Source organism: Schistocerca nitens, chromosome 8 (assembly GCF_023898315.1).
Source record: "Schistocerca nitens isolate TAMUIC-IGC-003100 chromosome 8, iqSchNite1.1, whole genome shotgun sequence".
Taxonomy (NCBI): domain Eukaryota; kingdom Metazoa; phylum Arthropoda; class Insecta; order Orthoptera; family Acrididae; genus Schistocerca; species Schistocerca nitens.
Genome location: NC_064621.1, coordinates 105,305,601 through 105,329,103, shown reverse-complemented (window position 1 = coordinate 105,329,103; position 23,503 = coordinate 105,305,601). Strand labels below are relative to the sequence as shown.

At 43.8% G+C, this 23,503-nt stretch overlaps 2 protein-coding genes across 2 annotated transcripts in view; both read right to left on the bottom strand.

The window, feature by feature from the left end:
• LOC126199428 (gonadotropin-releasing hormone receptor-like) overlaps positions 1-1,857 on the bottom strand; it is a 129,210-nt gene extending 127,353 nt beyond the window's left edge. Inside the window, exon 1 of the mRNA XM_049936346.1 lies at positions 1,784-1,857. Coding sequence (XP_049792303.1) covers positions 1,784-1,857 — 74 coding nt within the window. The remainder of the gene's footprint in view (positions 1-1,783) is intronic.
• An 8,716-nt stretch (positions 1,858-10,573) lies between these two features.
• LOC126199427 (gonadotropin-releasing hormone II receptor-like) overlaps positions 10,574-23,503 on the bottom strand; it is a 75,279-nt gene continuing 62,349 nt past the window's right edge. Inside the window, exon 2 of the mRNA XM_049936345.1 lies at positions 10,574-10,762. Coding sequence (XP_049792302.1) covers positions 10,574-10,762 — 189 coding nt within the window. The remainder of the gene's footprint in view (positions 10,763-23,503) is intronic.

The window sequence follows — 23,503 nt, the reverse complement described above, 5'->3', positions numbered from 1 at the left end:
GTGTCAAAGTTGTGTACGTCTCTGTGGAAGCTCCCAAGTGTTGCTCGTGATTTGTTTACGAACGGATGCAGTCTTCAGGGCGTTAAAACCTCGCGAATGTGACTCACGACATCAGGTGTTCCGGCCAGTGTGGCCGACCGGTTCTAGGCGCTCCAGTCTGGCACCGCGCGACCGCTACGGTCGCAGGTTCGAATCCTGCCTCGGGCATGGATGTGTGTGATGCCCTTAGGTTAGTTAGGTTTAAGTAGTTCTAAGTTCTAGTGGACTGATGACCTCAGATGTTAAGTCCCATAGTCCTCAGAGCCATTTTTGACATCAGGTGTGGCGAAGTTGTAAACTGTACGTCTCTGTGGAAACTGCTAAGTGTTGCTCGTGGTTTGTTTACATTTGCATGGAAACGCCTCAGTGTTGGAGGTTCTATGTTGACGAGTATCGGTGTGATTGTGTGGTCGATATTGATTCGCAGTTCGAAGCTGTCTGAAGCGTTCCCTACTATGAGGACGTTCCTTACGCTGTTTCTGCTATTGGGATATGTGGTCGCCATGATACATGCGTCAATAGCCGTTGTAATACGTGTAGAGTCTATCTACCCATCTCTCCCAACCTATTTCGCTGTCCATGTTTCTTATAATTGTCTATGTCCTCCTCTTCTCCTCCGTATGTCCACCTCCCGTTCCTCGGCCTATGTCATCCTTCACCGCAAAATGGCCATCTTATCCTAGCTCTTCTCTCGTGGATTCGCCCAAGTTTGTGTATGTCACATATAATGCAAATGTGTGTTCGCCTTTCTGCCTATCGCCTCCTCGCCCCCCTACCTCGGCAAACCCCTCCTCGCCACACATTCTGCCCATCACTCTCCCCCTTCTGCCAATTTTCTCTTCGCCCCCCTCCTCCGCCTTCCCCATCAGCTCGTAGGTAACCCGAGGAAAATACAACAAAACGTTGCCCTTGAGGAATCTGCTGAGAAGCGTGTGTCGAATGAGACAGGATGCAATCGATATCGTAAGTATCCATTAAGAACACCTGTGTATGCCACTCACACTCTAGCAGCCACCTGCCCTTTCCCTCCCTCCCCCCCCCCCCCACCTTCTCCTTTCAGCATCCCTTACCATGGTGTGCGAAGGAGGGTGTTGCAGAGATATGTGTTGCAGAGGAGTTTACAATTTGTATGACTCCTAATGGTCGTCGTAGAAGGAAGATTGTGGAGGTGGTGAAGTATCAATGCACGCGACGTGCATGTAGTGCCCTGGGTGTAGCGGGGATGTCGGTCAGTCGTGTAACTGATTGGTAATAGGTACCGGTGTCAGAAGCTTCTCATCGCTATCGAGGATAGTTTCAAATCTGTGTAGGCCTGGAACAGTATCCTCCAACCTATTCTCCCTACAGTCAGCATTCCCGCAATGACGTCGTGTTAAAAAAAAAAAAAAAAAAAAAAAAAACACCTGTCTCCAAGCTTAAGGAATGGCCCAGGAAATGTACAGGTAAGCACCCGACTGAGCGTCCTGGAACCAGACGTGACTTGCACTGCGTCATTGCAGGAACCCTCGTAACACAATGGGTTTTCTAATGGCGGCCGCTGACGGGAGAGGGCAGACCTGTGCAGCAAAGTCTCGGCTACCTTTTGAAAGTAGACCAAGGTGAATCCAATGCGCGGGGATGGACCAGTACCGTATAGATTTCTATCCAGGAAAAAATTGTAATTTCCAAATAGATGCAAAGGTGAGTACCTCGGGACAGAAAGCTTCTACTTGATTATTGTTCCGATTTTATTTGAAAGTTATACCACGAAGAGCGCGTCACAGCCTTCGTCTCCAGAGATCCGGTGAAGTGGCGGTATGGTCCTGTAGGTTCCGACATCTAGCATCCCATGTGGACGTTGTGACACGCACAGCCTGGATGGGACAGGAGTCGTATACGAACGGCGGACCTGTGTGCATCGAAGCGACAACCCACGAAGCCATACTGTTACCGTAGTATTGTTACGTCTGTGGTGCGAGCCATAACACAGTGCTCTACTACGTCTGCATAGGGGAATCAGAAGTACAGCTGGTATTCGATTAGCTGAGGCTGCTTGTTGTGGGAAGCCGGCCCTGGAACCGCGCGACCGCTACGGTTGCAGGTTCGAATCCTGCCTCGGGCATGGATGTGTGTGATGTCCTTAGGTTAGTTAGGTTTAAGTAGTTCTAAGTTCTAGGGGACTGATGACCTCAGAAGTTAAGTCCCATAGTGCTCAGAGCCATTTCGTTGTGGGAATGTACCGCGTTCTTTAATCGGTCTCAAAACGAATGCGCAGGCATGTGTTGGTCGATCAGTATATACGTCATCTCCTGATCGAGCTGATTGTTAGTTACGCGTCTTCTAGGACTGGTGACAAGTGAGGACACCAATCGAACTCATTATTGGTACATTACTGTGTTCAATGTAGAGGCTTTCGTAGCAAAGATTTATATTGTGTCTTATTAAGGTTGGTTGGTTGGTTTGGGGAAGGAGACCAGACAGCGTGGTCATCGGTCTCATCGGATTAGGGAAGAAAGTCGGCCGTGCCCTTTCAGAGGATCCATCCCGGCATTTGCCTGGACTGATTTAGGGAAATCACGGAAAACCTAAATCAGGATGGCCGGACGCGGGATTGAACCGTCGTCGTCCCGAATGCGAGTCCAGTGTCTAACCACTGCGCCACCTCGCTCGGTGTGTCTTATTAAATTTTGTAGTATTTGTTTGATATATTTCTTACGCTGCAAGCAAATGGGCAGCTGTTGGCTTTTGGGAAGAGTAAAAGGAACTGGATTTCGTTAAGTTGTACTGACAGATTTCTTCAATTCAAAGGCAATTTAGTTTGTCTTAGAGTGAAAGCTGTAGTTCCTGGTTTGGCTTCTCATAATGTTTGCACTATTAGTTAATGTACCTGCAGTACTGGGTCCTGCATATTTAATCTCGCAAAGACTCTACATAGCACTCGATCTCTGTCTTATGGCAGACTCTCAGTGCTTCGTCCTGCAACCAAGTGTGATAAGCTTCCCCCTTCCAGTAGCACCGGACTATTTGTGAGCAATATATACGATATGACCAGGGACAGACATGTGCAGACTTCGCCCCTATGTAAGGTACTCGTAAGTGTGTGTGAGGAGCGCCACAGAATATGACAAATTCGAAAATGTTAGAGCTGCATGAACGCACACATCGACAAACCAGAAAACTGCCGAGTGTCGTCCTGAGACGATAAATAAAAGCCAAAGGAAGCGCTCCGTGGAATACAGAGACGAGGGATTACTCAGGTCTTCACCAGAAATGTTACTCCCAATTCAGCAGAACGTTGCCGCAACTACATTTGAGAGATTTGGCACAATTTACTCTGCAAACGAAGTATGTACACAGTAAATTAGAAAACAAAATACAAATGGAATGTAAAACGTATTATAATAATTTAATACGTAAAACAAACTTAACTGAAGCAAATAATTAGAATAGTGTTGAATGTCTTTAATTAGTCATGCTGAAAATACTTCGACACCACACTGTGTACATCTTATTTTCTAAAAATGGTATTTCAGGAACTAGCTCTATCAGACAGGGATGTATGTGGCTTCGAAGTTTCTTTAATTTACATTGTAACGAAAGTTTTAATTTTCCGCAATAATTGATGGTGGTGGGGTATTTTGCAACATTACAAATTATTACTAAAGTGTATTTTACATTTTTCCTCAACATTAATTATATATGCACTTTTATATTCAAAACATTTTTATACATCACCGTTTCGAAGATATTCCCTCTAAATTATTATTCGGTGTGTTTTTCCCCCTTAAAAGTGTAATTGGCGGGAAACAAAAAACAAATTTTCCATTATTTTGTCCTCTCTGTCCAACATTTACATCGAGATCGTTCACTGACACAGAAATGTTTCTAGCAGAAATGTATGTAAGTTCAAATTTTTCGCGTAGGTGCCCATATACTCATAATTAGGCTTAAATTTCACGAAGATTCTGCAGGAAATACAATATTGCTTGACAAGTAACATGGTACAGGTTCGTGCATGTTATTCTGCACCTCTCTTTGGAATGAGTACGATTTCTTTGAAACAATCACACATCACCTCTTAAATGCTGACAAGGTTGTCCAATTGACTGGTGCAGCTCTTCAATCGTATCAGTGGGACTACTGCACGCTTAACTTTTGAGATGACCCCAAGTCAAAACGCTGAGAGGATTGAGATGACCCCAGATAAAAAATTCGGAGGATTGAAGTCAGGTGACCTCGGAGGCAAAGGTAGGGGCGCTTGCCGATTTATCCATCTTGGACGTTATAGGTGTGTTACATGTTGTCTTATATCAGCAAGAAAATATAACATTGCCTGACCATACATCTACGACATTTCCCAACCACTGGCCACGAGCACAATTTGAGTCTTATTAAATGTGTGCTTAATCGAAAAGGTTACGGGTGAAATACATTTGTAATGTGTATGAGAAGTCAATGGCAGCTCGAAAACACCATTCGTAATTATCCTGTAAACAGCTCATTTACTGAAACGTTTTTGATTCTCTTATCGTCTCCTTTCAACAGTATCAGGTTTCCCTACTAATTTTTGACATCCTGGAATTTGTCGAATCCTTATAAACAAGAAAGGGCGTACTTTAATAAGAGAGACCCATCAAACTTTTACAACGGTACCATTAAGTGCCTACAGCCGAAAGACTTGTTCGTAATGCTTAGTAATACAAACAAAACGTTTCTTGTGAGTCTGTCTACACATTAATGAAAACCGTATATAAATCCCTGAAGTAATTTCTGGGATTAGCGACAGCATACAGACTGAAGAGAGGACTTTAAATTTTAATGTATGCCGTTGTACAGGGTGACAATTATTGAACTAAATGAAAAAAAAAAACGTGAATTAGTTGCAAACTACGGCGCGCACAGACTTTATTCAACATGTAAACGTCACTACATATATTCGGATTTTGTTATGACATGACCGATATGCCTGCCACCAGTGGCGACGATGTGGCGCAGACGAATACCGAAATTCTGCATGACCCACTGAATGTCGGAATATCGATGCTGTCGATGACCGCCTGAATGGCTGTTTTCAGCTCAGCTGAAGGCAGGCAGAAATTGCGGACTAATCACCGAGATAAGCGGGCCGCTGTGGCCAAGAGGTTCTAGGTGCTTCAGTCCGGAACCGCGCGACTGCTACGGTCGCAGGTTCGAATCCTGCCTCGGGCATGGATGTGTGTGATGTCCTTAGGTTAGTTAGGGACTGATGATGACCTCAGATGTTAAGTCCCATTGCTTAGAGCCATTTTCGAGACCTATAAACATAAAAAGACAATTGCTTTTCAGATAATGCGAGCACTACTTTTCGGAAACATAGATTATTTTAAAAAGTATAAAAATATAAATAGTTTATAGTAAAAAGCGTACCATGCATACTAAAGAACCAGTACCTAAGTAAAATGCTGGCCGTAACACCACCGTTACTGTGTGTAACACTGATCTGTTGAAATAAACGGAAAATTGCCTTTCGGTTAATATGAAAACTGAACACTCTTCATAAATATAAATGACGTGTGAAAGTAGAGAAACATAAGAAATACATTCATATTCAGAAAAACATACTGCAATGGTCGATTAGAGATAGGATGTTCATATTCACAGACATGTACTTTAGTATGTTCTGCAGAAATGAATAGCATGTCAGCCACCTCGGTCAGCGTGTTTCCTGTTGCTTAGCAGGCATAGGGACCATCATCGGCCCTGACAACTTGTTTCACGCGTGATGGCATCGAGGCGCCCTGTAGTATAGCTATCCATGGTGCATTGACCTGGTTCCAGAGTTCATCTGTGGTGGTTGGCAGTGCTGCAGCCGTCGTTTCACCACATTCCACACATTTTCGATTGGCCACAAGACTAATGATCCGTTGGACAAGGGCAAGGGGTTGATATCCTGTCACACCAAGAAGGCTCGCGTTCGTGCAGCAACATGTGGCCGTGTATTGGCTTGATGAAAAATGGCGTATGGGTCGTTGTGCAGAGACGATGTGGCTACAGGTGGCAGCACGTAGGACACTGGTCACAGTGACCTGGAGATGCGCCAGCTGTGATTTGTGGATCTACCCAGTAGCACCCCACAGCATAAAGCTTTGAGTCGACGCCGTGTGTCTTGTGCGAATACTGTCACCGTGAAGCCGCTCCCTCTGTCGGTGGCGAACCGAAATGCGGTCGTCATCTTCAAACAAAAAGAACCTGGATTCGTCCGAAAACACTAATTGATGCCATTCCCGTCCCCAGTGGCGTAGTTCCATACACCATTGCCTCCTAGTATGCTTCTGCATGTTTCTGTTACACTGTTTCGCCAGAGTCGAGAAGGACACAGATCTGTCCTCCGAAACCATTCGGATGAGGTATCGTTCTTCTCAGGGAGTAAGTGGTCTGTGTGGTGCGACCTGACCAATCTCATCATGTTCCACTGCCTTCCGTGAACCAGTCTGCTCACACGCGTTGCACAGCCGAAACACTTCGTCCCACGCTAGCAGCGGTTTCTTGGATGGATGCATCACATTCCCTTATGCCAATAATGAGCCCTCTTACAAACCCACTGATTTGACACTACGGTTCGCGCGTATGTCTGTGAGGCATCCTGCATGTCTGCTCAAGTCACAATGATCCATTGGTTTATAGCGATAATGAGAGCAAAGGCAGATTTTACCGGCAGGTGGTGCTGCGCCGCGATATCGTTGATGACCTCGAACCCACAGGCCGATGTTGTTCAAAAGCTAATCATTTCTGAGCCAGGTTGCTGCTCGCGTTGGTGCCGTTGGTAGGTTGGGATCGTGTAATAGGGGTAGTCGCGTCTCGTTTTCTTCTCGTGTTTACCGGTGCCACTACGTTTGTTCGCGTTGTCTGTTTGTGAGTGGCAGCAGCAGCAGTTATCAATATCTAGTACCCTAGTACTATCTTTGGAAGGGCGTCAAGTGTTTTCCGGGTCGGAGTGTGTCGGGTAGTTCAGTTGGGACAACCTCGTTCTCCACCGGACCCAGGACGTTTTAATTGAGTGAGCATTAACCAGTAGTCAAACCTCCACTATTCTGAGATCAAGCTGTTTATCAGGTGTTGCTGCTCGCAGGGTCGCTGAGACGAAGAGCAACGAGTGGAGTGTTTGGAGTTGGCGAAATTAATTAGCCATCCTCCACCTTTTAATATTAATCATTGATTTCCTTGTGTTTGTTGATGAAGTTCAACCAGCGGTATTTTTCTGCCTAGTGGCCGCTAACGCGCCAGTTACCTGCCCTGGAGGTTAGCGTATTTTCGCGGCAGTGTACCTTTCCTCACCTTGCCGCTGCTGGCTAGTATGGCGTGTAGTTCGACACCATCCTTGATTGTGGTTCGGATATTTTGTTCTTTTTGACTAACTTGGTCGTAGTGGTTCCTTCTGATTCTGGATGTTCTAAACAATGGATTATGAAGACGCAGTGCTGTCCGCCAGTTCCGCCTGGCCTGTGTTATTGCACTGTTGTGTTGGTTACCAGACGCTAGGGGGATTTTGCAAGGGTGTTGGTCTGCGTTTAAGCTGTCGCTAGTTTGAGTAGCCATCCGGTTAAGTGAATACAACTCTTGGCTGCATGTCTCATTGTTTACGAGGTTGATTGTCTTTCCCAGGACGATCCTTGGAGCATTGTCTGAGGTCCACTTCTCTCTTGGTTTGATCAGATTGTGATGATTGTTTTTTTTTAACAAAAAAAATTAATTTTGAGTTATTACTATTGGGACCTTCAGCCAACAAATAATTGGACAGTAAGGCCTTAAGCCGTGAATGCAATTTGTCTTAAGAATATTTAATTGGATATTCTCTCTTAATAGTGAAATTTTGATGATTGCGTTTTTTTAAATATTATAGTATCTGTTGGAGAAGTTTAACGGTTCTTAAGAATCGGCTATCCGGGCCTTCTGCCGTTAAATTATTTTTTGTTTTATTACAATTGGGACCTTCAGCCGACAAATAAGGCCTTCAGCCATAAATGCGATCTGTCTTAAGAATTTGTAGTTAGACATTGTCTCTTAATAGTGAAAATTTTTTTTCTTTAAATTTTGGTATTCCTTGGAGAAGTTTAACTGTTTTTAATAATTTGTTATGCAGGCCTTCAGCTGTCAAATTGTTTTTCAGTTATCACTATTGGGTCCTTCAGCCGACAAATAATTTGAGTTTCTGGTCAATAAGGCCTTCAGCCGTGAGTGCAATTTGCTGAAGAACTTTTATTAGATATTGTGTCTTAGCAGTCAAATTTGATATTGTTCCTTATTGTCAATCTCACTTGCAATTGGTTCCAAACAAAGTGTACGTGATTTTAAAAAATACTGAGCAACCAACGGTAACTGAGTAAGGCCCCGTCCAAACCAAATCCTGCCTTTCCTTAAATCCCATGTGCATACTGATGTATATGTCCTGTGAATACGAACGTCCTGTCTCTACTCGTTCAAGGTGTCCTGCTTTCTCTGAAGATGAGTGTAGTAAGAGACGTACCATGCTTACTAAGGAATCGGTACCTAAGGAGACTTTTAGGGCACATCGTCGTTACAAAGTGAATCTCGTCAAAAGAAAAAAGCACACCAGAACAAGGCTGTTAACGTATAAAGCCATCAGAAGACTACTCTTTGTGCGTTCCTGCCTGCAGCCACCGTGGTTTTCCAGTACTGATGTCGTAGTTTGACTTTTTACAGACTACGTCTACCGCACAACCGTCATCTTTTGCGCCATGCAGCGCCCCGATCACCTGTAGGCTGCTTGCTGATGTTGCATTTTATATCAGTTTGTTGAGTTTTCGTAACTTGCTTGCTGCTATTCCGCCTCCGCTGATATTGCGGGTGGTTATTGCTCGCTGAAGGGCTGCCTTCACCGCTGATATCGGACCAGCTCTGCAAACGGTCGGTCGCTTTTATGTTGACAGACCCGGGTTCCGGTCGTAACTCGCAGCATTACGGTCGGCGGCCGCGACAGTTACGTCGCGTAGGAGGGCGCTGTGACTTATCAGCGCCATTCACTTCCACTGGGAGGGCGACGCCCACCACGTGGAGGGAAACACGCCTGCTATCGAATCGATCCACTATGTTCTTTTCCTTTCACGAGGTTAAGAGAGAAACAGACGCTATTCAAGACAGCGATGAGGGCTCTTTCCTCAAGTATGCAAACATAATCATCTGACAAGCTTCCCTGATACACGATTATCGTCCAAATGTGGCCATTTCTGGTTGAAGTCCCAACTTGCGCATATGCGCGGATTTTAACCGTTTGTGCGACACATTTCGAAAAAAATTGGGGAAATTTTTTTTGTGGTGAATATTTAATGTATATATTGCACATATGCCATATCCATTGCAAAAGTTCTTTTGAAGCTATTGCTTAATAAATAAAATAATGATTCCAAATGGCATCATTAGAAATTACGTAATAATTACTCAAAAAATGCATTCATAACTGTATTGTAAACTTACCGCATTTCTTTCCCTTGCCCTAGAGAAACTACGTAAAGTTGGTTCCATAACTAAGAAATTCAGTATACACAGAATAAAACTAAACACAGCAGTTATTGCAAATACGCTTCTCGGGTTTGCCGCCGCGCGATTATCATCAGTCGCGCCTTGCAGCAGTGACAGCAGCAGCTACCACCACCTGATGATGTCGAGGAGTTGCATCGAAGAAATACTGTGCGATTTACACAATACGATCCGGCGGCAAACCCGAGAAGCGTATTTGCAACAGATCCGTCGGGAAAGCATGAAAAGTCACAACAGTTATTGTTCACTCACAAATGCAGTAGCACAACTCAGGACATTTCTCTGTTCTGCACTTCAAACAAACGGTGTGTCATGAAAGCAAACGCCACTGTGATCTGTTGACCAAACCTGGAAGTACGTGAAGTGATGCCAAACGGTATCAGTGAAGCATTGGGAAGCTCAAAAAAGCCAGGAATACTTAATGATGCCATCTGGTATCGCAGACGCAGAAAGGGCTAAGCGCGTCCTACTACTGACATCCCCTGTGCATCTCTAGATACACCGAAACTTTTAACTGGTTTCTGTACAGTTTATCCCCCGAGTGCATTGCATCCTTGCAAAATATAGTTTTCACTTTCATCAGCTAAACTAATGGCCAACTAAGAAATTCCTATTTAAAAATTTATTTAAGAAAAGCAGTTGCTGCGGCTGTACGGGATGAGATTAGAGCAAATACATTCATCAAGGTAACTACGCCGATGGAAAAAGAAATCGGAATCCCAAGAAGGATTGTGTGACATTAACGAATATTGGGAGGCGTATTTCTACATCTGAAAGATTACGTCAACGCATATTTTGTTCCAGTCACACAAGAGTGGCGTTGGTAGCGCTACAATGAGGATGCGCTGCAGGTTTCCTTTGAATATATCTCTGAGATTGCACGTGATGAGTTGATGAGTCAAGAACGCCTTTAAGGCGACGAAGACGCCATTCTCAACACCTCACAGTTTCAACGAGGTCGTGTGATAGAAACTAGATGTTCGGTCTGCGAATCAGCAGAAAGACTTGTGTGCCGTACAGCTCAGCTTCCTTCGAACTCCCGTGCTCTGTCTGTCCTTTGGTTCTTCGCTTCTGGGATGTTCTTGGTCTGGTGGAGGCGCTCGCTCCGCAGCAACAGCCCGATGTTAGCGACGGTGGCCGCGGAGGACGCGATAGGCAGTACAGCGGACAGAGCGATCGACGCAGTGTCCCCCGGTGGATCACCTCTGGCCTGATGGAGGTGGCAAGAGGAGTTATGACTCGAACATCAGCACAGACAGGAGACGGCCGAATCCTTTTCCAGAACGAGGGCTGCAGGTATTGGCGTCCGGTAGAAGGGGATCAGCGCCCGCCCTGGTCCTGTTTCCATTACTTAGAGACCTCCTATAATTTCTGTTATTCGGTGGAGTGGCCATATGCTGTGATCCAGGTCACGATTTTTGATCATAGTTACCAACTTGACTTGTGGCTTACACTCCTGGAAATGGAAAAAAGAACACATTAACACCGGTGTGTCAGACCCACCATACTTGCTCCGGACACTGCGAGAGGGCTGTACAAGCAATGATCACACGCACGGCACAGCGGACACACCAGGAACCGCGGTGTTGGCCGTCGAATGGCGCTAGCTGCGCAGCATTTGTGCACCGCCGCCGTCAGTGTCAGCCAGTTTGCCGTGGCATACGGAGCTCCATCGCAGTCTTTAACACTGGTAGCATGCCGCGACAGCGTGGACGTGAACCGTATGTGCAGTTGACGGACTTTGAGCGAGGGCGTATAGTGGGCATGCGGGAGGCCGGGTGGACGTACCGCCGAATTGCTCAACACGTGGGGCGTGAGGTCTCCACAGTACATCGATGTTGTCGCCAGTGGTCGGCGGAAGGTGCACGTGCCCGTCGACCTGGGACCGGACCGCAGCGACGCACGGATGCACGCCAAGACCGTAGGATCCTACGCAGCGCCGTAGGGGACCGCACCGCCACTTCCCAGCAAATTAGGGACACTGTTGCTCCTGGGGTATCGGCGAGGACCATTCGCAACCGTCTCCATGAAGCTGGGCTACGGTCCCACACACCGTTAGGCCGTCTTCCGCTCACGCCCCAACATCGTGCAGCCCGCCTCCAGTGGTGTCGCGACAGGCGTGAATGGAGGGACGAATGGAGACGTGTCGTCTTCAGCGCTGACAGTCGCTTCTGCCTTGGTGCCAATGATGGTCGTATGCGTGTTTGGCGCCGTGCAGGTGAGCGCCACAATCAGGACTGCATACGACCGAGGCACACAGGGCCAACACCCGGCATCATGGTGTGGGGAGCGATCTCCTACACTGGCCGCACACCACTGGTGATCGTCGAGGGGACACTGAATAGTGCACGGTACATCCAAACCGTCATCGAACCCATCGTTCTACCATTCCTAGACCGGCAAGGGAACTTGCTGTTCCAACAGGACAATGCACGTCCGCATGTATCCCGTGCCACCCAACGTGCTCTAGAAGGTGTAAGTCAACTACCCTGGCCAGCAAGATCTCCGGATCTGTCCCCCATTGAGCATGTTTGGGACTGGATGAAGCGTCGTCTCACGCGGTCTGCACGTCCAGCACGAACGCTGGTCCAACTGAGGCGCCAGGTGGAAATGGCATGGCAAGCCGTTCCACAGGACTACATCCAGCATCTCTACGATCGTCTCCATGGGAGAATAGCAGCCTGCATTGCTGCGAAAGGTGGATATACACTGTACTAGTGCCGACATTGTGCATGCTCTGTTGCCTGTGTCTATGTGCCTGTGGTTCTGTCAGTGTGATCATGTGATGTATCTGACCCCAGGAATGTGTCAATAAAGTTTCCCCTTCTTGGGACAATGAATTCATGGTGTTCTTATTTCAATTTCCAGGAGTGTAGCTTTTGTGTATTCCTGGAACAATACGCCTGGATAGTGTCGCCTTGCCTATGCTTGTTATACACTGAAGCGCCAAAGAAAGCGGTACAGGCATGCGTATTCAAATACAGGGACACCTGTAGAGGTAGAATACAGCGCTGCCATCGGCTACGCCTTTATAACATAACGAAAGTCTGACGCAGTTGTTAGATCGGTTACTGTGCTACGATGGCATGTTATCAAGATTTAAGAGATAACGTGGTGTTATAATCGGCGCACGAGCGATGGGACGCAGCACCCCTGAGGTAGCGTTGAAGTGGGGATTTCCCGTGACGACTCTTTCACTAATCTACCGTGAATATCAGGAATCCGGTAAAACATCAAACCTCCGACATCGCTGAGGTCTGAAAAAGATCCTGCAAGTACGGGACCAACGACAACGGAAGATAATCGTTTAACGTGACAGAAGTGCAGCCCTTCCGCAAATGGCTGCAGATTTCGATGATGGGCCATTAAGAAGTCTCATTGTGCGGACCATTCAACGGAACATAATCGAAATAGGCTTTCGCGGCCGAGAGCCCACTCGTGTACCTTTGATGACTGCACGACAAAAAGCTTTGCACCTCGCCTGGCCCTGTCAAAACCGACATTGGACTGTTGATGCCTGATAGGACTAGTCTCGTTTCAAATTCTATCTAGCGGATGTACGGGTATGGAGACAATGTCATGAATGCATGGATCGTGCATTGTAAGGTGTCAGGAAAATTCAACACCTTCCATGAAAACCCTGACTTGATAAGCAAATCCAGTAGTATGTCACATAGCTCCGAATAAATCGTGACATTAAATTAACCAAAGTAATACGAGTAACGAGTGAGCAAATGGAATACCACAGACTAACACAAGAATGCCTAAATGCATGTCATACCTTCCCACCGTGAGACAGACGCAGTTCCGAGGGGAGAAACGAGAACAGAAGCTGAGAGCAGAACCGTGTTAAGCTGGAAGGCCCTACGATAAGGGACGGACGGACACCCACGTCGCCAGCTAACCGCTAGGACACCACCCGCAAGTTTTAGTGTGAGACTTTTTCGCGTCTTTGTCACGTTAGGACCACCCCCCCAGCCGATGTTAAAAGCTAGAGCCGTCCAGAAGAACAGTACAGATCTTACGATAACACAAAAAGGGCTACACCACCCGCAAGTTTTACCGTGAGACATTTTGCGTCTCTGTTACGTCAAGACCACCCCCCAGCCAATATTAAAAGCTAGAGCCCTCCAGAAGAACAGTATAGATCTTACGATAACACAAAAAGAGCCAAACCACCCGCAAGTTTTAGCGTGAGACTTTTTCGCGTCTCTGTTACGTTAGGACCATCCCCAGCCCATGTTAAAAGATAGAGCCCTCCAGAAGAACAGTATAGATCTTACGATAACGCTAAGAGGACCACACCAGCTGCAAATTTTAGCGTGAGACTTTTTCGCGTCTCTGTTACGTTGCAAACTTGAAAAACATTGCCCCACCACGAAAAGTATAACGTTTCTCATTGGATAGACAGATTTTTGTAGGCGGAGCTTAAGGTTAACATAGAGACCCTGATTGGTCAGATGAAAACACAGCCAGATAGTTTTTTTTAAACCAACTTCGGTAAATTGTAGTAAGGAGAAGTTAGGGGGGGTTACTTCCGAGACGGCGGGGTGAGCGGAGCTGTGCTGCTCGCCGCCCCCTGACGAACACCAACGAGGTAATGAACGCACGCGATGCCGCATAACAGGGCATAAAGCTTCTCTCAGAACAGCAGAAGTCTCATCTGTTACATCCAATTTTTGCGTAATGCTAGTGTCGATCGTCAATTAAAGCTCATGGTGTTCACATTTGCCACTTGAAGTAAATATCTGAAAAGCGATGATTTTTCTGTTATATGCTTATTGAGAAGCCACATCAGCCACTATAATCTACAACAAGTTAGATAAGTAATTAGAGATAATAGAGGGTCACTGTAGACCATTTTGATAGTTTTCTCTCTTGTGAAACTTAATTTAAACCTAGATTATAGATGTGATATGGTATAGGTCATCCTTCGATACATTGTAGAACTTGGAAACCCCCTCAGGGAATATTCGTTCACATTTTTGTTGAACGCAGTTGGTTTTTACCATCCTGTATTAAAACATTTCCTTTTATCAATAGTGCAATTTATAAACGATGTTTTGTGAGTAGAATAAAATTTCCAATGGTAAACTTAACTGCTTTTTCGACGTTATTTTACCAGCTAACTAAAAATAGGAAAACCTTGAACCCCTTCCACTAAATTTAGTTAGTATTAAGATTCCTTTACAGGGAGTGCAGTGGAGCTGATGCTGAAATTATTAAGTATTTGGTTATATCATCGCTAGTCTCACTGAACTCTTCTGAATTCTACATGTCATGTGTGGTCTGACGTCTTCTTACCAGCAACAGGTCCCAGGTTCAAACTAGTCAATTCCCCAAAAAACACGCTCAGAGCGTCGTTGCGCGAAAGTGGTAGGGAGACACGATATGGAACAAGCAGACACCATGCAGAATGTTTAGAAAATGGCGACCCTGCCAGGATTGTAAAATACCATGAGTGAAGGTCGACCACATCCCTAACTAGGTCAGAAAAATAACCTGTTGAAAAATTTTCGTAGTAAGAAAATTTTTTTCCTAAAGTTTTAAATAGTCGAAAACAGTAGCTGCAGCGATAGATACTAAGAAAGTGTCAGAGACAATAATATAATTAAGTTATGAATTTTAAAAAAATGTTAGAATTAAGTTTTCTCTCCAAGGCAAGCTCACAGGTGGTGGATACATCGTTAACAAGTTGGTTCTGACCCAACAAGTAAGTGAATTGATTGTTAAGTCGTGTGAATAAAAAGTTTATGAAACGCGTGAGATCGTATGAGCGCATGTTGACTCGAAGTAGGGCGCGTGAATTGTTTTTAAAATAGAAAATAAGGGATTGGGAAAGATTAGCAATGGCAAATCGAGACCTTGACCGAATTGAGGTACAGAACCAGCATGAAAATGGACAGAGAATAGAGGACAGTACAACAGACGATGCAGTATCGCGAGAAATAGGACATATAACGCACCATAACGAGGATAATGTACGTCAAGGCATAGAAAACGTAAGTCAGCATACGACAGAGGAGCAGGAAAGTAGAGAGACAGTCGATGAGGATTCTAACTTGCGTCTTGAATACGTAGAACCCATAGTACAAGTAATCAGAGCTCCCTCACCACAGTGTACAAGGAATGCGAGCAGAGACGTGTCACCGCACAGTTCAATGCAATCGGTTGCAAACCAACAATTGGGCGAAAACACAGAGCGTAGGACGTCGGAAGAAAACGCAATAGGACCCACCAATCTTCAGAATTATTACAACAAATCACGGAAACCACGACAAGGCAAAATAAAGACATAGCGAACCAAATTCAAATTCAGAATGCAAAAACCACGAAACAAATGCGTGAGATTAAAGAACAAAACAAAAAAATTCAGTTACACCTAAGTCATATTGAAGACGAGGCAAAAGAATCTCGAGAAGTGATAGGAAACTTAATAACAGGTCACAATCAATTGAGAACAGACATTGACAAAGTACAAGCGGACGTACAAACATTGCGTAATGATACTCAGGACGAGATCAAAACATTACGTAAGAACACCCAGGGAGAAGTCAAGAGACTAGAGAAACAGATAAACGTAATTACAACACAAGGAGCAGGTACAGCGCGTGAAATTGTTGAAAACAGTGCGTTACACAAACGTATCACAAAAGCAGCGCTGAAAAGATATGATAACCGCATAGTCAAAATAGAAGCGCAAACGAAGCGAAAATTTCAGAAATTGCGAACAGAGTTGTTGCAAACCATTGAAGAGCGTAGTGAACAGGATTGAACAAGCACAGAGTCTGCAACCACATCCGTATCTGTAACAGCACCGGAAAAACAAGCAATTAACGAAGATATTACGCATTTGCGATTCCAATCACAGGCGGAAAGTAACATACGTGGCAATGGAAAGCCAGGTCGCGAAGAGTACAGTGCAATGCATTCAGCTACACGTTCACAACCGATGGAAGAAAATTATTGCGTACCACTCCAACGATACTACGCAAGGGTAGGCGAAAGTTACAGTGGACAATATCCAATGGATCTACCACAACCGGAAAGAACGACGGGAGAAATGATCAGAAACAAAAGTGGCGAAGAATCGCGAATTTCATATGGAACTATGACGAAGTACGATAACGATTATTTCCTCACAGTCAGAAAATTTCAACACTTTCGAGAAGGAAACTCATTACATCCACGAACTTTTATTGATCAATTCCGAGTAGGATTACCAGAACAATGGACGCTAGCACACAAATTAGACTTTATATGTGCACAAATGTCAGGAACAGTCGCAGAAATCATGCAGAATGTTGCAGCGACATGCCGATCGTACGAAGATTTCAGAGAGAAGTTTCTCTCACGATATTGGTCCAGCGAAGCACAGAACAGAGTGAAGTACGAATTATTACAGAACCCATATTTTGAAAATTCAGGAGAGAAGAGTCCCGTGAAATTTTTCGAATTAATGGCAAAGAAAAATCAATGCTTAGATGTACCTTACAGTGACGGAGAGTTGATTAAATTATGCGCGATGAAGCTACCATTGAAATACCAGCAATCATTAGTAGGTCGCGGAGGCAATGACGTCGAAGCATTTAAAGGTATTCTAAGGGAACTAGAGTTCATATTTTCGGAAGATGACGCAAGAAAATGACGAAGCGCACGTGAAAACGAAAGCAAAAAGCAGTGGAATCAACAAGACACAGTACGAAGAAACAATAATTACGAACCACGTGATAACTTCGCACCAAGAAACGACAATAGATTTCAACAAAGAACCGGTTATGGATTTTGAAGAGAATATGGCAATAACTACGAGGGCGGTTCAGAAAGTAACCTCCGATTGGTCACAGTGCGGGTTGTGGGGGGAGTAGCGACGCCATCTGTGCGTTCACGCACTCAACAGGTCAGTCGGCATCAAGCTGTGGTCGAGTGAACGTCGTACCTGCGCTAGTTTAGTTTTTGTGGCAGTTTGAAATGTGTGCTGCAATAGAAAACCCCGCCAAATGTGAAGTGCATGCTGTCATAAGGTTTTTTACAGCCAAAGGATATTCTGCAGCAGCTATTCATCGTGAGCTTTGTGCCGTGTACGGACCAAGAGTTATGAGTGAAGGAGTTGTCCGTGAATGGGTACGTTTATTTAAAAGTGGACGAGAAAACGTTCATGATGAAGAGAGGAGTGGTAGACCATCATTGCTGACTGACGAACTCGTTCAGACAGTTGATGCAAAAGTTCGTGAAAATCGACGTTTCTCAATGTCGGAGTTGTCTACTGGTTTTCCACAGATTTCTAAGACTCTCTTGTACGAGATAGTGACAGCAAGATTGGGTTACCGTAAGTTCTGTGCACGATGGGTGCCCAAAATTCTTACCGACCACCACAAAACTCAAAGAATGGCCTCTGCATTAGACTTTCTGTCACGTTATGAGGACGAAGGAGAACCATTGTTAAACAGAATCGTGACCAGTGACAAAACCTGGATTAAGTATGTGAACCCTGAGACAAAAGAACAATCAAAGATGTGGGCACATTCAAATTCGCCTACCAAACCAAGAAAAGCCTCGCAAGATTTTTCTGCCAGAAAACTGATGGCAACGGTGTTTTGGGATGCCAAAGGGGTGTTGTTGGTTGAATTCATGGAACGTGGTACGACCATTAAACAAGACGTGTACTGTGAAACAATAAAAAAGTTACGACGGGCTATACAGAACAAACGCCATGGTATGCTGACTTCCGGTATCGTTTTTTTGCACGATAACGCCCGTCCTCACTCTGCTCGCAGAACAACGGCCCTTCTTGAGTCCTTCAAGTGGGACGTTATCAACCATCCACCTTACAGCCCAGACCTGGCGCCAAGTGATTATCACCTCTTCATGCATTTGAAGAAATGGCTCGGGTCACAGCGGTTTGATGACGACGAAGAGCTCAAAGATGTGGTCACAGGCTGGCTCCAGGCACAAGCGGGTGATTTTTATGCAGAACAACGGCCCTTCTTGAGTCCTTCAAGTGGGACGTTATCAACCATCCACCTTACAGCCCAGACCTGGCGCCAAGTGATTATCACCTCTTCATGCATTTGAAGAAATGGCTCGGGTCACAGCGGTTTGATGACGACGAAGAGCTCAAAGATGCGGTCACAGGCTGGCTCCAGGCACAAGCGGGTGATTTTTATGCAGAAGGAATTTCAAAGCTTGTGAAGAGATACGATAAGTGCCTCAATCGCTATGGAGACTATGTAGAAAAATAGTGCAAAGATGTAGTTGTAAGATGTATATATTAAAATATTTTTATTTAACTTGGTGTATTTTTTTAAATCAACCGGAGGTTACTTTCTGAACGGCCCTCATATAATTCACCCAGGAACGGCAACAACTATTACAGAGGGAATAACGACAACCGAAACGGGTACTGGAGAACCAATAGACCGACAAATTATCAACAAAGAAACCACTATCAAGAAGCTGAACAAGAAAAGAGAATACACATAGAAGAGGTGGAGGTAAGACCACCAAACCCCGATAAACGTTCGAATTGACAGCTAAGCGCCCATGCCAAAGAGAATGACGCAACGACACAGGACAATTGCAGCACCTTGAACAGAGAAGTAAAAATCTTATCATGAGAAGATAGGAAGAAACAAATCCGCAGGGACAGGATGAAAACGAAGACAAGAAAATAACAATATCTTGTTGGGACGAAATTAATTGGGAGAATACTGACGAGGAAGATGAATTACCAGAGGCATGCACAACGAATGTAGGAGGAAAGGACGAAGTAATGAGTATTGCAGAGCTATTTGAGATGGAAATCAGGGAAAGCGAATTCAATGAGGATAATGCGCAATTGACAGAAGTTGAAAATAAGTTACGAGTGGGCACACAACCCAATGTATATAATGAAGGAAGTTATGAAGCGATAATTAGAGCATTTAGATGCGATTATGTGGAAGTAGCGACGAAGAAGGAGAAGTTAGACGAGGATGAGGAAAAAGTAGAGGATGTTGAAGAAAGCGTAAATGAAGGAAGAAATAGAGAAGAGGAAATAAAAGGGAGAGAAGTAGCAGTCGAAGCTTATCCTATAGAAAGTTCTAATTCACAAGGGAAATTCCTAAAAAGACTCATGTATGATTCAGTGGTGGATTCGTTGATGCAAGAAGAAGAAGAACAGAACCAACCCTTTCAAATTCAACCAATTGTGAAGGCCATGGTAAAGAATATCCCAGTCAATATTGTAATTTATAGCGGAAGTGAACTGACTGCGATCTCAGAAAATTTATTCATGCAGTGTAATGCCAATGAGGAATTGCCAGTTCTGAAAACACGTAAGATTAAAGTAAGAGGTCCTATTAGAAACAATACTGCGGAAGTTATGAGCCAAACAAGGTTAACTCTTTCGTGCCAAGGTCAAACGATCGAAGCCAACTTCATGATTATACCTAAACTAACTGTAGGTTTGATTCTAGGTGCAGATTTTTTAAATGAGAGATGAGCGATGAAGGATATGGGGAAAGGTAGCGTAACATTCGGGAATGTCACACTTCTCTTTGATCAAAAGCTAAAATTAGAAGAAATACCAGTTATAAACAAACAATTAAGAAGGAAGCGAGATAAAGAGGATGAAGAATTAGAATGGTATGCACAAAAGGGGGAATCGTCTCAACTCATATTAGAAGTCCATAAAGAAATCGACGAAAAATTGCAAGAAGTTCAAGGTATTTCGGAACACGGTAAAGAGAATTAGAGGGTATTTTACGAGATAAAGCAGAGATATTTTTACTTTCAGTACAAGTTTGAAGATTAATTTTATTACTGGTAAATAATCAGCACAATATTTCAAGATTATGTTGCAGAAAAGATCGTCAGGAGAAAGAAGAATAAAGAGAGAGGAAGGTGGGAAAAAGAAAGTAGTTTCAATAAAAACAAAAACAAAAATAACACCAATAGTACCATAGATTAAGGTGAAGGGATAAAGCATAGATAGTCTAACAGTATGAAATACTAAAATGCTATACACCACGACACTACACAAAAAATAAAAATAAAATGAATTTGAGGATTTTTGTAGAAGTCAACATTCAAAATATCTTAAAATTGTAACATGAAAAGGGCGCCGAAATTTGTAAAGCTTTTAAGAAGGCGTAAAACAATATAGGTACTAGACATATGTTACATGATTATAAGTAAAACTTTTTGTAAGAACAATTGTAAAAACTCCAGCAGAGACCAGATGCAACGACCCACAAGTTGCAATGCGAGAAGTATCAAGAAAGAAAAGGACGTAATTAGCAAGACACGATTCCTACAAGGCAGAAGCGTCGAGAGGAGGGAAAGGACAGCAAGACCAACAGAAGGCCCTTGTTACTGAAGTGGGCTGTATATCTGCTGGGATAGAACACGGAACCCTGCAGAGATGCGACGGGACGGCGAAGGGTCTCAGAGTGCTCCCATTCAGCGGAGCGAGCAAAAAACGGCCCGACGAGAAGACCGCTTGGGCAAGCCACCACTGGCAAAAATATGTGTAAAAGTCACACTACTGCTATTAAACAGCACGCTGATGCACGAAACTGAAGAAAACGTACACAAAGTAAAAATGACATGTCCAAACCATTTATCAAACTGTTACTAGGAGGAGAACTTCGAAGTGACTAGTTATCAATAAATAATTCCGTATCCTGCCCAGAGAAGAACCAAGAATCAAGTAAGAAGCAGAGAAAAAGCAGGAAGAACAGAAGTGGAAGATTCGCAAGATTGAGACCAAGAAAGAAGATGGGTGAAGAATAGATGACATACTTTCCCAAATCCCTATCCTATTGTAAACTAGTCGTCTGCGAAGTATTACAACGAAAAACGACCGCTTTCAGCGACACATAACGATGACTTTTATGCATAAAAAGCCAGTAAACCACGAGATTCTGCACTCACAGCTCCATTCCATTATGGGACCTCCACAACAGCAACACGCACTTGCAAAGCCAACAAGGAACAACGAACGAAGCTGTACATCAAATACTAGCCCACATCCATCTCGCTCAAGTCCATCCCCTTCGTGCAAAAACATTCGCCAACCTGATGCTTTAACATTCATAGGATTGTGTGAATGTGTGAAATCAAATTATGTGATGTAGGAATTGTGCAAAAGAAACGTGTGAAAAACTAAATAAGCACACCAGACACCTAATAAACTACAAAATAACAGTCATTGATTATGGACTTAAGTAAAAAAATATACTATCGATAAAAAGAAGTCATTAGTTCTGAAATGGACAGTATATAAAGAACAAAAGTAAGGCATAATTAACACTCAAACTATATGTCACATATTTTCTCATCATAAAAATAAAAGATTAACTATATTTTACTTATTTTCTCCTTATAAAAACAAAGAATAAAAAATTATCTTGTTGGGTGTTTTCCATTTTTTTAACAATTGTACCATTTGTTAGGATGATATCTCAAAACTTGTGTATGTATATTTCTTTGTCAAAGCAATTCTTGGAAATTATTCTTATTTGTTAGTCCAACAATGTTGAAATGAGTGTCTAGAAACAAAAACATTTTACTTGTACACGATATTTAGAAAATGTGTTAGGAATAGATTTTACTTAATTACTACATTTATAAATACAATATTTCTAAGAAAATCGATGTGAAAGACTCCTCACTTTCGACAACAAACTTTTTAAAAAACAAACTTCACACTTAAATAAACAAAGAAAATAATTAAAAATAAATAATAGCAAAAAATATTCTTCTCTTGTCATTTTTAAGAATAATGTGGAAGAATATAAAAATATAAATTAGTAATACAAACTAGCATAGGACCAGAATAACGAGGCTGAACAGTAGGCAAAAAAATTTAGATAAAGCAATAATATTTTACCGACTTAGACAACGATTCAATCATAGCCTAACTTCAATGCAAAAATTAAGTTCGAAGGGTGGTGATATGTAAGGTGTCAGGCAAATCCAACACCTTCCATGAAAACCCTGACTTGATAAGCAAATCCAGTAGTATGTCACATAGCTCCGAATAAATCGTGACATTAAATTAACAAAGTAATACCAGTAACGAGTGAGCAAATGGAATACCACAGACTAACACAAGAATGCCTAAATGCATGTCATACCTTCCCACCGTGAGGCAGACGCAGTTCCGAGGGGAGAAACGAGAACAGAAGCTGAGAGCAGAACCGTGTTAAGCTGGAAGGCCCTACGATAAGGGACGGATGGACACCCACGTCGCCAGCTAACCGCTAGGACACCACCCGCAAGTTTTAGTGTGAGACTTTTTCGCGTCTTTGTCACGTTAGGACCACCCTCCAGCCCATGTTAAAAGCTAGAGCCCTCCAGAAGAACAGTACAGATCTTACGATAACACAAAAAGGGCTACACCACCCGCAAGTTTTACTGTGAGACATTTTGCGTCTCTGTTACGTCAAGACCATCCCCCAGCCAATATTAAAAGCTACAGCCCTCCAGAAGAACAATATAGATCTTACGATAACACAAAAAGGGCCACACCACCCGCAAGTTTTAGCGTGAGACTTTTTCGCGTCTCTGTTACGTTAGGACCATCCCCAGCCCATGTTAAAAGATAGAGCCCTCCAGAAGAACAGTATAGATCTAACGATAACGCTAAAAGGACCTCACCAGCTTCAAGTTTTAGCGTGAGACTTTTTCGCGTCTCTGTTACGTTGCAAACTTTAAAAACATTGCCCCACCACGAAAAGTATAACGTTTCTCATTGGATAGACAGATTTTTGTAGGCGGAGCTTAAGGTTAACATTGAGACCCTGATTGGTCAGATGAAAACACAGCCCGATAGTTTTTTTTAAACCAACTTCGGTAAATTGTAGTAAGGAGAAGTTAGGGGAGAGTTACCTCCGAGACGGCGAGGTGAGTGGAGCTGTGCTGACCGCTTCCCCCTGACGAACACCGACAAGGTAAAGAACGCATG